This window comes from Musca vetustissima, unplaced genomic scaffold (assembly GCF_032173495.1).
Source record: "Musca vetustissima isolate MV318-11 ecotype Yass unplaced genomic scaffold, APGP_CSIRO_Mvet_v1 utg32822, whole genome shotgun sequence".
Taxonomy (NCBI): Eukaryota; Metazoa; Arthropoda; class Insecta; order Diptera; family Muscidae; genus Musca; species Musca vetustissima.
In genome coordinates, this window is record NW_026885355.1 from 19817 (window position 1) to 37376 (window position 17560).

The following is a 17560-nucleotide window of genomic DNA, read 5'->3' on the forward strand; positions in this document are numbered from 1 at the left end:
ACCTCCGCAAACCATAGGCTGGGGTGTACATCTGTCGGCAATACAGACTGACACTTTTTATACCCTTCACCACACTGTGGTACAGGGTATTATGTCTTTGTGCATATGTTTGTAAAAGGCAAAAGGAATCGAGATAGACCCATGGTTCCTTTTGGGAATATGCATAGAATCACATTCTGAGTCGATTTATGCATGTCCGTCAGTCCGTCCATGTATTTTTGTGAGCAAAGTACAAGTCGCATTTATGATCCGAATTGGATGAAATTTGGCACAGCCCATTGGTTTGGCCCAAGGACGAAACCTATTGAAATTGGAGAAAATCGGTTCAGATTTAGATATAAGTCCCATATATGGTAAATGTCTCCCGATTTTAGATAAATGGTGCACCAATGTCCCTAAAAATCATTAGATTTGCACCAATTTTGGCATAGCGTACTAAATTAAGTCAACAATGATGTGTACTAAATTTCGGTAAAATCGGTTCTGATTTAGATATATCTCCCATATATAGTTTCGCCCGATTTTAGGTAAATGTTTCATCAAAGTTCCTGCAAATTTCGGTTTTCAGGAATTTTGGCATAGCGTACTAAATTAAGTCTAGAATGACGTGTGCTAAGTCTCGTGAAAATAGTTTCAGATTTAGATATATAGTTTCGCCAGAATTTTGGCATAGCGTATTAAATTAAGTCTAGAATGACGTGTGTTAAATTTCGTGAAAATCGGTTCAGATGTACATAACTCCCGTATATAGTTTCGTCCGATTTTAAGTAAATGGTGCACCAAAGTCCCTGAAAATCATTAGATTTGTACGAATTTTGGCACAGCGTACTGAATTATGTGAAAATCGGTTTAGATTTATATGTAGCTCCCATATATAGTTTCGTCCGATTTTAAGTAAATGGTGCACCAAAGTCCCTGAAAATCGTTCAATTTGTACGAATTTTGGAATAGCGTACTGAATTAAGTCTAGAAACACGTGTGCTAAATTTCGTGAAAATTGGTTAAGATTTAGATATAGTCCCATACATAGTTTCGCCCGATTTTAGGTAAATGTTGCACCAATGTCCCTGAAAATCATTAGATTTGTACGAATTTTGGCACAGCGTACTGAATTATGTGAAAATCGGTTTAGATTTATATGTAGCTCCCATATATATTTTCGCCCGATTTTACGTAAATGGTGCACCAAAGTCCTTGAAAATCCTACGATTTGCATGAGTTTTGGCATAGTTCACTAAATTAGGTCTAGAAAGGCGTGTGCTAAGTTTTGTGAAAATCGGTTTCGCCCGATTTTAGGTAAATGGTGCACTAAATATCCATATCTAGGCTGATTGACACAACGTACTGAAGTTAATATAAATTAATCTCTGATAAGTTTCCTTGAAATCGGTTCAGATATAGATATAGCATAGCTTCCATATATAATTTCGATTTATTCATGTTAATTGTACACCAAATAATCAATGAGTGTCTGATTGAGATTAAACTATAAATAGTGCAGCAGTGAGGGTATCATATAGTCGGCCCAGTCCGACTTTACTACTTTCCTTACTGTTTTTTTCTTTTGTGTGTTAAACTTACTTGTTTAAAAATATTTTTTTTTTTTGATTTTTCATAAAATATTAAAAATGTATTGATTAAAAAATTTGTTTTATTCGAACTTACCTTTCCAACAGCTGTTGCAGTGGTTGGTGGTGTTGGGGGCCAAAAATTGTGATCACCAATTTCCTTATTATGCTGACCATAGTGCTGAGGATTTGCAAAGAGAAGTAAATATAAAAAATTAATTGTATTAAAATTGTGAATATAAAATGTATATACAATTTAAACTAGCTTAAATTTAATAATCTCTACATTTACATAAAATCTAAAATATCTATCCAATTTAAGTCTGTACAAAAATGCTATAAATCCCGTCAAAACAGAAGCAAATAATTCCTTGTCACTTTCTCTTTAAAACGGCTATTTTTTGTGGTGTTTATTGCCTTCCAATTTTTTTGTTGTCTAAAGAAGCGAAAAAAACAAATAATAAAAGAGACGAACTGTAATAAAAGAAAAATGAAAAAATGTAACCAGCCCTTTTTTCCATATCCTTATCTTTTTCACTTTTATTCGCGCTTTTTTCGCGATTGTTGTATTCCTATACATATTTTTTGTTTCTTCTTGTTTAGCGTTGCCATCAACATTTGAACTTAGACGACCGCTAAAATGTCTGCCGATTTTTGTTTCTTTTTGTTGTAATTTTTTATGTATTTCAATTCTCCCTTTTGATAGAAAAAATGCATTTTTTTAACTGAGGCCAATAAATGTGGGTTGTTGCTTTTTATTTCTTCTTCTTATGTCTCTCTGTTAGCTATGAATGGTGGCGGCGCTTAGCCTTTTTTGTAGGTTATTGGTTTTATGTTATACAATTTAGAATAAAAATCAAAGAACAACAACGACAGCAGCACCAGCAAAGAGAATAAAAAATCAGACGACAAATGACCAATCTGCGTTTAAAGGGTCATTTATCATTTGAGAAGTGTTAGGCCAACAAAGGAAAAAAAATATTTATTGAAACTTGGTCAAATATTAGTCAATATTTATGAAAGTCCTTGACTAGTTTAAAGAGGATTTTTTTCGGTATTTATATTGTATATTGATAGAGTAAGGATCAATTGACTGTGCACAGAAGATGATTTAGTATGTGAAATTATTTTTACATAAATAATTTGTCGCAATAAATTATTCATATTGGTTTAAAGAGCGTGGAAGTGAGTGCACAAGGGACATTGAGATATTATATCTTTAATAGAGCCGTACCTAATGCAATTCAAAGTATTTGTGTCAATCATATGGATAATATCAATCATATGAAATAGAATAACTATGTGTTGATATTAGGACGGTCCTGAGGAAAGTCATTAAAATGGGGACACAATATCATATAATTCCGAAGTAAAACAGAGGGCGGCCATGTTTGCAAACTGATTTTTCACCTTTTTTTCGAAAATTCGGTATATTTTTCTGATAATCAAATATTTGAATATTTAAATAAACGGTTATTATAAAAGTGTTTATTTTGATTGCTGTGGAATACTAAAAACTAGTATCACTGTTGTCTATACGCATATAGAGATCATATTGTTTTGAAAGTTGTCCACGTCTATAGTACTTAGTTCATCCAATTTGTTAAACAAATTTTGGAATTAGTGGAGTAGATGAAAAGTTTCATTTTTTCTGATTTAAGTTGTGTGTAATTTAACCCTTTCAGAGTCAAAATAAATTTTGTTGGAATAAAAATCGAAAATTTTGTATTTAAAATCATATAAAGGACAGAGTTTAGAAAAAAAAAGCAATTTTTATTTTAACCCTCGGACAGTTTTGTCTGTCTTTCAGCAAAAACAAAAACATCAATTGTAACGTTACATAGGATAACCGAAAACTCGCAAAGAAAACTAGTAAGGAAAGTAGTAAAGTCGGACGGGGCCGACTATATGATACCCTTCACCACTATGGGAATATTAAATAGGACAATTAACATGAAATTGGATGAACTAAAATATGTGATATTTATCTAAATGTGAATCAACTTAGATCAATCTATAAGCATATCATTTGTTTGTTACAATGGGACAAATGTTGGACCGTTGGGCTATGTCGTTATGCAAAATTTCATGTCAATCTGACAAACACCATTTGCACCGTTTACTTAAAATCGGACGAAAATATATGTGTAATCTATATCCAAATATGAACCGATTTCAACGAAACTTGTCACAGGTTGGATTATACTAATTTCATTACGTTTTGTTCCTATCGACCTTGGTGCGTCAATTACTTAAAACCAATCGATCTATGCAATATTAGAACTTTGGTACATTAAGTCTGACGGAAATATATATATCTTAATCTGAACCGATTTTCACGAAACTCAGCACACGTCATTCCAGGCTCAATCCAGTACGTTATACCAAATTTCGTGCAAATCGAAAGATTTATAGGGACTTTGGTGAATTTTTAACATAAAATTGGACGAAACTATATACGGAAGCTATATCTAAATCTGAACCGATTTTGACGAAATTTAGTACACATCACTCAAGGCTCAATTCAGTACGTTATGCCAAGTTTCGTGCAAAACGAAGGATATATAGGGACTTTGGTGCACCATTCACATACAATCGGACGAAACTATATATGGAAGATATATCTAAATCTGGACCGATTTTCACGAAATTTAATAGACATCACTCAAGGCTCAATTCAGTACGTTATGCCAAGTTTCGTACAAATCGAAAGATATATAGAGGGACTTTGGTGCACCATTTACATAAAATCGGACGAAAATATATATGGGAGCTATATCTAAGTCTGGACCGATTTTGTCGAAACGTGGCAGACACCACACTAGCCTCAATTACGTTATGCCAAATTTCGTGCAAATCGAAAGATATATAGGGACTTTGGTGCACCATTTACATAAAATCGGACGAAACTATATATGGGAGCTATATCTAAATCTTGACCGATTTTCACGAAACTGGGCAGACATCACTCTAGGCTCAATTCAGTACGTTCTGTCAAATTTCGTGCACATCGAAAGATATATAGGGACTTTGGTGCACCATTTACATGAAATCGGACGAAACTATATATGGGAGCTATATCTAAATCTGAACCGATTTTCACGAAACTTTGCACACATCATTCTAGACCTAATTCAGTACGCTATGCCACATTCCGTGCAAATCGAAAGATATATAGGGACTTTGGTACGCCATTTACCTTAAATCGGACGAAAATATATATATGGACCTATATCTAAATCTGAACCGATTTTTCCCAATTTCAATGGGGTTCGTCCTTGGGTCAAACAAATGAGCTGTGTCAAATTTCATCCAATTCGGATCATAAATGCGACCTGTACTTTGTTTACAATTTAACATGGTCAGACGGACGGACGGACATGCGTAAATCGACTCAGAAAGTGATTATATACATATAAGTGATTAGGAAACATGGGTCTATCTTGATTCCTTTTGCCTGTTACAAACATATGCACAAAGACATAATACCCAGTACCACAGTGTGGTGAAGGGTATAAAAATATAACATATTCATGAAATGGTTAAAAGTTATGGAACGAATATGTTATGTCTGCCATTAAAGAAATTATTGAGGGCCAAAACGGATTCAGAACATAGTAATGTTACTATATTTTACATTAAATTTGCAATTACTTGGTAAAAATGTTATCGAGGATATTGCTGTTACACGGTTACATTTGAATTAGATTTGACCAGTTTTAAGATTATACTAATTTAACGCATTATTTAAGACATCATTACGAAAATAATAATAGATATTTATAGGATGCACGCGTATAACATTTGTAGAAATTTCCTACAGAAACATTTTAGTTCATGATATTGAATACGTAAAGTACCGTACATTATTTTTGGAGTGACTTTCACATGACGAGAAAATAATTAGGAGAACCCGATCATATTGAATGTAAATATTCATAAAATAAAATGCAAAATTATAACATGGATTACTTTTTCAGGGCACCTTTATTATGGTAGGTATTCTGAAACGAGGACCAACAGCTATATTCGAAACATTTATTAATGTTTTCGTCCAAATAGGAAGTAAACTGTGCATTTTCATCAAATTTGGCGGAGTATTAACGTTTTCATAGGTCACAGAAGCGAATTTTTAAGACCCATTGTATAGGAGGTATATCAAATCTTGGTCCGATCTATCCATCTTTATTGTCAGTTACTTTATAGACCTTAGTAGATGTAAACTGTCAATTCTCATTAAATTTGGTTGAATATTAACGATTTTATAGGTTGGTGTAGGGGTATGACATTGGAACCAAAGTCCTATCATCTCCATGAAAACTTCACAAAATCAAAAATTTTATTCACTATTTTCTTTACAAAGGTAGCACAACCAATAAGTATAGCCACATGAAAAGTTAATAAGATAGCTAAGTTCGACCGGGTCAATCATTTTATATCCTGAAACACGAGATGGAAAATAAAAAATATACAAAATTGTCCGGTACTATGATATGGGGGCTATACCATGGTAAATTTCTGCAAAAGAAAACTAATATCCACTTTGGAATATTTGGAATATTCCAACCAGTAGGGAAAATTCACCACTTTGGGTATATACAAGAGATGCTCATATGTACAATATCCTGTAGATAGAATATACATAGCATCTTTGGATGACTAATGACATGGACCCATGGGCGAAATTTACTGTGTGAAGGGCATAAATATTTGAGCTAAATTAAAACAACCATTACACATACCATTCGGAAATTTATGAAAAATTGAATGAAATCGTGTAACATTTATATGGGAGATATATATAAATGGATGTATTAGAGCAATCCTCTCCATCCATCATTTGATATGCTGCACAAAATACAAGGTTTCACTAATTCGTCCTAATCGGACAAACTTTGAAGATCTCTGATTTGATAACATCGAAGAGAGAGGCGAGGAGTTGTAATTCCCATCAAGTCTATCTCCAACTAACAAAAGAACTGTATTAAAATTGTCTATAATTTTTGAATTATTTCCGGATAATTTAATCTTAAATTGACACCAGAAAATGTAAGAATATTTAAGCCAAAGTCGTAGTCTATTGACGGTGAGTATTAATATGACTTTTAGGTAAAACAATGAATCAGACCACCATTAAAGTACTTTGCTAAGTAATGCCAAATATTTCGAAACATCGCCATTCTGCCCGCCGTCATTTAAACAAATTACTTTTTGTCTAGTAATGTAAATAATGTTTTTTTCTTCCCGCCGATGGAATGGAGCCGAATGGTGTTTTGTACCCACAAATAGTACTACCACAGGAAAAAAATTTGTTTCGCATTTTTATTTGCGGTCAAGGAATACATTTATTCTAAAGTCCCGTTCTTTGTTTTTGAATGGCCAAAAATTTTCGACGTTTCTGCTTTGTTTTTTAATTTTTGGCCATTCGGGGTAAAACGAATTTAAATAAAATTAAAATAGAAACCGGAAATAGGAAGTAAAAGGACAACAGCGGTGTAATTAACATGAATGTTCACTCCTTCATTCGGTCGAACTGAACTGTGTTGCAGCATCAGTGGTACGGCCAGTTTTTTATGTGATTTTATTCTCGTTGTTTTTTCTTGTTTTTTTCAGAGGCTTACAGCCTCCAGGGAGTTGGAAACAGAGAGAAGGTGAAAAAAGAAGAAACGACTCGAAAAAAATGCGAAACGAAAAACTAAAAAAGGGTTAGAGAGATTTGACCATGGCTAAGGTTTGAAAACTCACACTTTGAGTTTGGCAATGGCATAAAGGAATCATGGAAAAAAACGTAGCCTTGTTCATGGGAAAGGAGAAAAACACATACATACACTCACAGCGAATTCATACAACACCACTGCACCACCCCACATACATATAATCACACTTTCCACACTAATACAAACTCAGTTTCAATTGAAATAAAAAAAAAACATTTCCACTACAAGTTGTTGTTTTTTTTTGCGTTTTGTATGACACAAAGCTCTTGCCACCAATTTCGCTATTCCTGGAACTTCTCAAACCTCTGTTTGAAATACGCATTCATTTACCCGCACACACTCGCACACGCGGGGACAGGTCGTAACATTTTACAGAGGCTTGATGGTGGGCCTCAAATGAGTAGGAGATAGATGGAGATGTGGAGAAAAAAAGAAAACTTAAAAGCAAAACCGGACGAAGAGAGAAAACAGAAAAATACTGAAATCCTATACTCAAACCTTGACATGACAAACTTACAAAGCTTCAGAAGGTGGTAATGCGAAACTTTGTACAGGCATAGAGATGAGTCGGGTCGGACAGAGAGTCAGTCCACTTGATGAGTCCCTGTGGCACCCACTATACCCACACACACACTCATACAAATGCAACAAAATTCAAAACATTTTTTTTTTTTTTGGAAAATGTTTTTACCTCTTTTTTCCTTTACTGTCTAGTTTCATTTTTTTCCATCTGCGTGGTTTTCATAGAGTTTGTATCCTTTTTTGTGTATAGCCCCTTTAGCAGTACCAAACCTATTTCGCCAAAATCAAAAACGAAACGAAAAAACGGCATTTTCAAATTCTATACAAAACGCGGAATGTATTTTACACCAGTCCATACAAAAGGGACGCGAGTACTGCGCCATCCAACACACAACCGCTGTTCCAGTTGCCACGAAGATTGAGCTGATGGTGGTGAACCTTCTTTATATCGCTGGCACACGTAAAACAACGGTCAAACTAAAGGCTGGCTAGATAGATGAATGAATGACGGGTTAGCTGGATGGCTGGCTGGTAGGAGGCAGGCAGCCGGGATGATGGTTGTCCAGGTTTTATTTCTCATTTTCTTCTATTTGTTTGTGAAAAGGGTTCTATGAGAATACGGTCAAACGATATAACAACAACGATACTAGCAGTGGTGGATAGAAGACACTTTTATGTTGTCGTGCCTTCCTGAAAGAGGTATCAATTTTTTTCGACGATATTTTTATTTAACTTCGATCAAGGTAAACGCAATGTACCACTATTGAGATGCATCTATATAGAAAATTAGCAATAAAGGTCCATATCACCCAAAAAAAGCTCCCTTCCCGTTTTCGGTATTTGTAAAGTTTTAACCGTATGTTCAAACCAAAAGTTCCGTATTTTGAAGGGTAAAAAATATTTTCAGTATAAATCCATGGCCTATCCTCTTATAAAGGTGACCCCTATTTTCATTTATTTGGAAGATTTCGGACACAATTTCAAACAGAAGTGGTTTTAATTTGTCATTCCGAGATTTTTGATTTCTTTGCAGAATATGTTCGATATAAAGGTACCGCGTTATTTTCAGTTTTTTAAGGTTTTATGCAGGGGCATTCTCCACTGACATGACTGTCTTGGACAGTGAATAATACATCTGCAGAAATTTGTCTATATGGGATCACGTTTTGGTATAACCCTTCCTACATGAAGGTCTCGTTCCATTTTTGGTATTTTGAGGTCTTGGCCGAAATGTCATGAGGGGTGAGAAATATTAGGTTGGGGGAAAAATAAATCCATTAGGCCGGTCTGGAAAAATGTTGATAAAATCGGAGAAATGATCGAAAGTGTCCGCCATGTTAGCAGTCGAAACATCGCCTAGGAGCTAAAAATCGACTATAAAACTGTTTTAAGCTATTTACACAAACTTCGATTTAAAAAAGAAGCTCGATGTTTGGATGCCACACCATTAACAGAAAAAATAGGACGTATCGAATTTCCATCTGCGAAGCGTGAGCGGTGAAGTACCTCAAACGGTGGCCAAATCAAGACTTACGGCCAGGAAGGTTCTGCTATGCATTTGGTGGGACTGGAAGGGGATTATTTATTATGAGTTTCTTCCATATGGCCACACGCTAAATTCTGATCTCTACTGTCAACAACTGGACCGCTTGAAGATAGCAATTGACCAGAAACGACCAGAATTATCCAATAGGAGAGGTGTCGTGTTCCACACATCTACAGTGACTCCCAGGAAATTTGGGAGCTTGGTTGAGAACTTTTAATGGAGACGCCATACAGTACGGACTTGACACCAAGAGATTATCATTATTTTCTTGCATTGCAAAAATTATTTATTGATAAAAAATTGGTATCTAGGGAGGATTGTGAAAATCGACTATTAGAGTTTTTTGCAAAAAGAGAGCAGGACTTCTGTGAGAGAGCCATTATGAAGTTACTCTTAAAATTGCAACATACCATACAAAAAAAAAAAAAAAAAAAAAAAACGGTGCATATTTGGCCCAAATCGAATTCCGAAGCATGTTAAATAAAGTCCTATAGTGCATATACAAACCAGTAAGGAAAGTAGTAAAGTCGTGCGGGGCCGACTACATGATACCCTTCACCACTTTCGGTATATTCAACAGATGAATGCTAACAGACGTCGAGTTCTGCAACCTATACTAAATTTTTCATTTGTTCAGATATAGGGTTGCTTCTTACAATTGGACAAAATTACCAAAACTCGGGAGAAAATATATATAGAAGCTCTATTCAAATCTGAACCGATTTCAAAACTTTCCACATTTCAAAACTTTAGTACGTTGTGCAAAATTTGTGTCAATTTTGTGTAAAATCGGACGAAAATATATAAGTAGAAGCTATATCAAAATCTGAACCGATTTGAATGAGAAAGGCAGATATTAACTTATATTAACTACAGTTTATTGTACAAAATTGTGTGACAATCGGACAAACTTTGGGTCTTTAGTGCACAATTTACATAAAATCGGAAGAACAAATACATAGGAGCGATATATAAATCTGAACCGATTTTCAGGAAACTTTACACGCATCACTCCAGACTCATTTAAGTACACTATGCCAAATTTTGTGCAAATCGAAATAGGTATAAAGACTTTGGTACACCATTTACATTAAATCGGACGAAAATTTATATAGGAGCTATATTCTAGACTTAATTAAGTACGATATGCAAAATTTCGTGCAAATCGAAAGATATATAGGGACTTTGGTACACCATTTACCTTAATTCGACGAAAATATATATGGGAGCTATATCTAAATCTGAACCGATTTTCAGGAAAATTAACACACATCATTTTAGAACTAATTCATTTTGCTATGCCAAATTTCGGGCAAATCAAAAGATATATAGGGACTTTGGTACACCATTTACCTTAAATCGGACGAAGATATATATGGGAGCTATATCTAAATCTGAACCGATTTTCAGGAAACTTAACACACATCATTCTAGGCCTACTTCATTACGCTATGCCAAATTTCGTGCATATCGAAAGATAGATAGGGACATTGGTACACCATTTACCTTAAATCGGACGAAGATATATATGGGGCTATATCTAAATCTGAACCGATTTTCAGGAAACTTAACACACATCATTCTAGACCTAATTCATAACTCTATGCCAAATTTCGTGCAACTCGAAAGATATATAGGGACTTTGGTACACCACTTACGTTAAATCGGACGAAAATATATATGGGAGTTATATCTAAATCTGAACCGATTTTCAGGAAACTTAACACACATCATTCTAGACCTAATCCATTTCGCTATGCCAAATTTCGGGCAAATCAAAAGATATATAGGAAATTTGGTACACCATTTACCTTAAATCGGACGTAGATATATATGGGAGCTATATCTAAATCTGAACCGATTTTCAGGAAACTTAACACACATCATTCTATACCCTATTCATTACGCTGTATCAAGTTTCGTGCCAATCGAGAGATATAGAGGGATATGTCAAAACTCTCACACACACAATGATAAAAATGGAAACATTTGAAAATAAAAAATATTTTCAAAATTGTCATTCATTCCTTTTTGTTTTCATACACTGAACGAAAAATTAGGACTTTTTGGCAAAACTATGGGGATTAGCGAAACAGAAGCAAATCTATCTTTATATAGGAAAATATATCATTAAAAAGCATATTTGCATTGAATTCAAAATGTTGACATTTTGGGTTCTCAATAGATATTTTAAATGGTCACCACATAAAAAGTTCGGCTAGGCTGAACTTAACGTCCATATTACTTGTTTTAACGTAACGACTACGAAATTGCTTTGCTTCATTGTCAAATACATTAGTTAGCATTTTATTATCAAAAACTTGCATTTCCATCGATACAAACGCAACGATGTACAAATATTACAAACCAAACATTTGTAAATCGCCAAAAAAGGCAATATTAGGAAAACAAAGCGTTTGTTTGTTCCTTTTTCTGTCAAACTGGACTCCAACGCGTTCGTTTTTTTCAACTGATGCTCCAAGGGTGGGCGAACCAAATACCACGCCACAACCATTAAGGGGGTACAGAAAAAACGACACAAAAAAATGTAAACAGTTTTTTTGGAAAATAAAAATGAAAATTACAAATGCGTTTTGGAAATGAAAAAAATGCGGACGCTGACTGCCTTTAACTAACGCACTAATACATATGTAAAATAAACATAATATGTACTGTAAAAATAAAACGAAATAAAATAAAGCCATCAGAGACACAGCCAACAGAAATTTTCGTTCGTGATGAGAGCGAGCCGCAGAGCGATGGTAGTCAGCGAAAATTACAACCCTAACCATTTCGGGTTAAATTTTTGGTCATATTAGTAAATATTGTTTTTTCTTTTTTTGCTGCCATTATTTTGTTATTGTATGTAAATCACAATTTTATTTTTATAAAATGTTTACTTTAAATATATAACTGAAAGTCTGCGTTAACTTAAAACTTGTGAATGAAATACAAATTATTTAAAATTTTAATAATACGTAACGCCTTCTGGATTTATTGTGTTGAAAGAAAATCCAAACTTGTACACATTTTAGAGAACTTCTGCATAAATATCCATATTCCTCATCAATTACTTACGAATCTCTCCGCATTAATGATGCTTATAGTCATACCCTTACCACACTGTGGTACATGATATTATGTATTGGTGCATATGTTTGTAACAGGCCAAAGGAAACGAGAGAGATAACATGCATAGAATCACTTTCTAAGACGATTTGTGCATGTCCGTCCGTCTGTCTGTCCATGTTAAATTGTAAACAAATTGCATGTGCATATGATCCGCATTGGATGAAATTTGGCATAGGTCACTTATTTGGCCCAGCCTAATAAATAAGGTTTAGAATGATGTGTGTTAAGTTTCCTGAAAATAGGTTCAGATTTAGATATAGCTCCTATATATATTTTCATCCGATTTAATGTACATGGTGTACCAAAGTCCCTATATATTCTTCGATTTGCACGAAATTTGGCATAGCGTACTGAATTATGTCTAGAATGATTAGTGATAAATTTCGTGGAAATAGGTTCAGATTTAGATATAGCTCCCAGATATATTTTCTCCCGATTTTAAGTAAATAATGCACCAAGAACTCAAAATGTGGCCGATATTCAGAAAACATACTGAAATTAGTATAACCTAACCTGTGACAAGTTTCGATGAAATCGGTTTAGATTTTGATATAGCGGATACAACCAAATCAGATAACTATTTTAATATAAACAAGTGAAAAAGCGTTAAGTTTGGCCGGGCCGAACTTTGGATACCCTCCACCATAGAAATACTGACAAATTTTTGAAGTGAAAACATAGGGAATATACATATAACGAAAATTCTTCCAATCGATTGTTGTAAACAAAATAGAAAATTCAGCAATTTCAATTGGGGTTTTCCTAAAATCTCAAAATATATATGAGGCATACTAAATCGGGACCAATATTGACAACATTGTGTAGGAATTAGCAACTACTTGGTGTTTTCATTATATAAGGGGTTAGGCCTAATTAAGGATCGATGTAGCTCAAGTTCCAAGCTAATATTTTAGTTTTGAATCCCAATACGTCCATCACGCTAAATATTAAATAGGTAGGATGTTTTATATAGGACCTGGTCCTAAATGCGGTAAATCGACTAAATCGTTTTAGAATTCCACACTATGTGCGGTATGAACTGAAAATTTCGAATTCGGTTGAAAAACGGGCTCAAGAACCTCAAAATACCGAAAATTGGAGGGTACCCTTATATGGGGGCTACCCGAAAAAATGGACCTATATTTATAATTTTAAGTAGAAAGATTTGCTACGCAATAAGAACTCAAAGTACCAAATTTCAGCGAATTCGGTTGAAAAACGCGCTCAAGAACCCCAAAATACTAAAAATTTGGGGCTACCTTTATATGGGAGGTTTGCCAAAACGTGGACCGATATAGCCCATCTTCGAACTCGACCTGCCTGCAGACAAAAGACGACTTTATGCAAAATTTTGGCGTTATATCTCAATTCGTTTAGACGCTAGAGTGATTACAACAGACAGACGGACATGCTTAGATCGTCAAAGAATTTTACGCTGATCAAGAATATATATACTTTATAGGGTCGGAAATGATTATTTCGATGCGTTACAAACGGAAAAACAAAACTAATATACCCTCCATACGATGGTGGAGGGTATAAAAAGGTGGTTATATGGGGACTATCCCAAAAAGAGGGCGAATATTAATAATTTTTGTTAGGGTCATTTGTTACCATATACGACTACAAAATACCAAATTACAGCGAATTCTGTTGAAAACCGTGCTCAAGAACCCCAAAATACCGAAAATTGGAGGGTTCCCTTATATGGGGGCTATCCGAAAAAATGGACCTATATTCATAACTTTTTTGTGGGGAGATTTGGTACCTCTTAAGAACTAAAAATACTAAATTACAGCTAATTCGGTGGAAAAAATTCGACCACAACATAACCCACCCCACATACTGAATATTGGGTGGTACCAGAAAAAGTGTACCGATATATATATAATTTTTAGTGGAGGTATTTGGTACTCAATAAGAACCCAATGTAACAAATTTCAGCGAATTCGATTGAAAAATGCGCTCAAGAACCCCAAAATACCGAAAATTGGGGGCTACCCTTATATGGGAGCTATGCCTAAACGTGGACCGATAAAGCCCATCTTCGAACTTGACCTGCCTGTAGACAAAAGACGACTCTATGCAAAATTTTGGCGATCTATCTCAATTCGTTTAGACGCTAGAGTGATTACAACAGGCAGACGGACATGGCTATATCGTCTTAGAATTTTACGCTGATCAAGAATATATATACTTTATAGGGTCGAAAATTATTATTTCGGAAAAACAAAATAATTATTATACCCTCCATAATAATTAATATTTTTAATAAATATAGATTTAGCGCAATAATCTGCTTTATTCATCATGGTTCATCATCTCTGGTACCACCCCAACAAACTGTAACAATTATAACAAAATTATACATTTAATAAAAAATTGCTCAACCTTGGCACCGGACAGTATACACCTCCGCACACCATAGACAGAGGGTATAAATCTGTCGAGAATGCCAAATTAACACTTTTTTACTTTAATTTCTATTAAATTATATCAAACCTTCACATTAGTGAGTAAGATAAGACATGTAACTTGAAGTCCATATAGTTATTAATTATCTCTCTTTTTAAATTTCTACTAATCAAAAACTAAATATTTTCTATTTTGGCTTCTACTATTCTTCTCCCTGCCAGAAATGACGATGTTGACTTGAAAAAAATCAAAGTTTTTCCTCGACTTTTTCATAACAGCATTGCCTTAACTACAGCTGCCCTGATACCTTTGTCAATTTTGTTAACATTCTCTAGTCTTCTTTTTTACATCAAAATATCTACGTTTTTCGTTCTTCATTTTTCATCAGATTTGCTGTTACCCATTTTCACAGTGTGTTGTGTCTTTATCGTTGCCTCTTCTTCTGTGTCGTAATTCTGTCTGGTTATATTGATTTTTTAAGCTGTGTAATTTGTTCCCTTACACTTTTTTCACTGTATGTCATTTTTGGAAAAAATTATGTTCCAAAAACGTGTCCGTCAAATAGTAAATGTTTAAATATTCAGCGTATTTTGAAACGCGCTGCCTGTGTAAGGATATATGTATGTATGTGTGCTATTTTGGATATATATTTTTTGTACTTCCTTATTTTCGTTTAATTTTTTTAATTTGATCGTCTATCCCTTTTATTTTGTTATTTCCTAACTTGGAGGTTTGAGGTTAGTGGGCTTCTTTCATTTTACGCGTTTCTATTTTGGTTGTCCTCCTTGGCTAAGGGTCTGTTGTTGGTCTTTGAATTGCTTTAAATTTGTCATGGCAAATAAATTAATTTGAACTTCAAAATAATAATTTTTGGAATTGTGCGTTTGTTAATATTTTAATTGAGATGTAAAAGGGTATAATTTGTTTAATAATTCTAACTAAGATGACAATTGTCTTTAAATGGACCTTAATGGACTTCTTTGATGACTTACATTTAGTACCTATTGTATAATTTGAAAGATAATTTAATTTAAACCAGTAGGGAAAGTAGTGCAGTCGGACGGGGCCGACTATATTATACCCATCACCACTTTGGGTGTATTCAACAGATGAAATTTTTCATTTGGTCAGATATAGGGTTGCATCTTATAATGGGACAAAATTATCAGTATATATATATATATATATAAATATTGAAATCGGCCAAATTTTGAGTTCTTAGTGCATCATGTACTTAAAATTGGGGGAAAAATATATAGGAGCTTTATCCAAATCTGAACCGATTTCAAAACTTTCCACACCTTAATTTAGTACGTTGTGCAAAATTGTGTGTCAATCGGCCTACCTTTGGGTCTTTGGTGAACCGATTTCAACTAACCTTGCCACACGTTATCTTATAGTAACTTCAGTACGTAGTGCAAAATCTTGTGCCGATTGGACCCACGTTGGTGAAGCATTTATATCCAACTTCTAGGTTATACTAACTTCAGTACGTTGTGCAAAATTTGTATAAATTTTGGGTCAAATCGGACGAAAAAATATATGTAGAAGCTATATCAAAATCTGTACCAATTTCAATGAGACTTTCCAGAGATTAACTTATATTAACTACATTGTACCACATTGTGTGGCAATCGGACAAATTTTGGGTCTTTAGTGCACAAATTACATAAAATCGGAAGAAAAAATATATAGGAGGTATATCTAAATCTGAACCGATTTTCACAAAACATAACACACATCATTCTAGATCTAATTCAGTACACTATACCAAACTTCGTGCAAATCGAAAGATATATGGGGACTTTGGTACACCATTTACATTAAATCTGAACAAAATATATATGGGAGCTATATAGGGACTTTGGTGCACTAATTACACAAAGTCGGACGAAAATATATATGGGAGCTATATCTAAATCTGAACCGATTTTCACGAAACTTAGCACACATCATTCTATTCAGTACGCTATGCCAAAATCAATTCAGTACGCTATGCCAAAAGTTGTGCAAATGAAAAGATTTCCAGTGACTTTGGTGCACCATTTACCTAAAATCGGGCGAAACTATGTATGGGAGCTATTTCTAAATCTGAACCGATTTTCACTAAACTTCGCACACATCATTCTAGACCTTATTCATTACGCTATGCCAAATTTCGTGCAAATCGAAAGATATATAGGGTCTTTGGTGCACCAATTACATTAAATCGGATGAAAATATATATGGGAGCTATATCTAAATCTGAACCGATTTTCACGAAACTTTTCACACACCATTCTTCACTTAATCCAGTACGCTATGCCAAAATTCGTGCAAATGCAAAGATTTCCAGTGACTTTGGTACACCATTTACCGTAAATCGGACGAAAATATACATGGGAGCTATATCTAAATCTGAACCGATTTTCACGAAACTTCGCACACACCATTCTAGACCTTATACATTACGCTGTGCCAAATTTCGTGCAAATCGAAAGATATATAGGGACTTTGGTACACCATTTACCGTAAATCGGACGAAAATATATATGGGAGCTATATCTAAATCTGAACCGATTTTTCCCAATTTTAAAAGGGTTCGTCCAAATGAGCTGCGCCAAACTTCATCCAATTCGGATCATAAATGCGACTTGTACTTTGTTTACAATTTAACATGG

General features: G+C 34.3%; 1 protein-coding gene across 1 annotated transcript in view; it reads right to left on the minus strand.

Moving 5' to 3' along the window:
• LOC133332574 (zinc finger protein rotund-like) overlaps positions 1–17560 on the minus strand; it is a gene marked incomplete at its 3' end in the record, with an annotated part of 58175 nt that overhangs the window by 19327 nt on the left and 21288 nt on the right. Inside the window, exon 3 of the mRNA XM_061540947.1 lies at positions 1675–1737. Within this exon, the coding sequence (XP_061396931.1) occupies positions 1675–1737 (63 nt within the window). The remainder of the gene's footprint in view (positions 1–1674; positions 1738–17560) is intronic.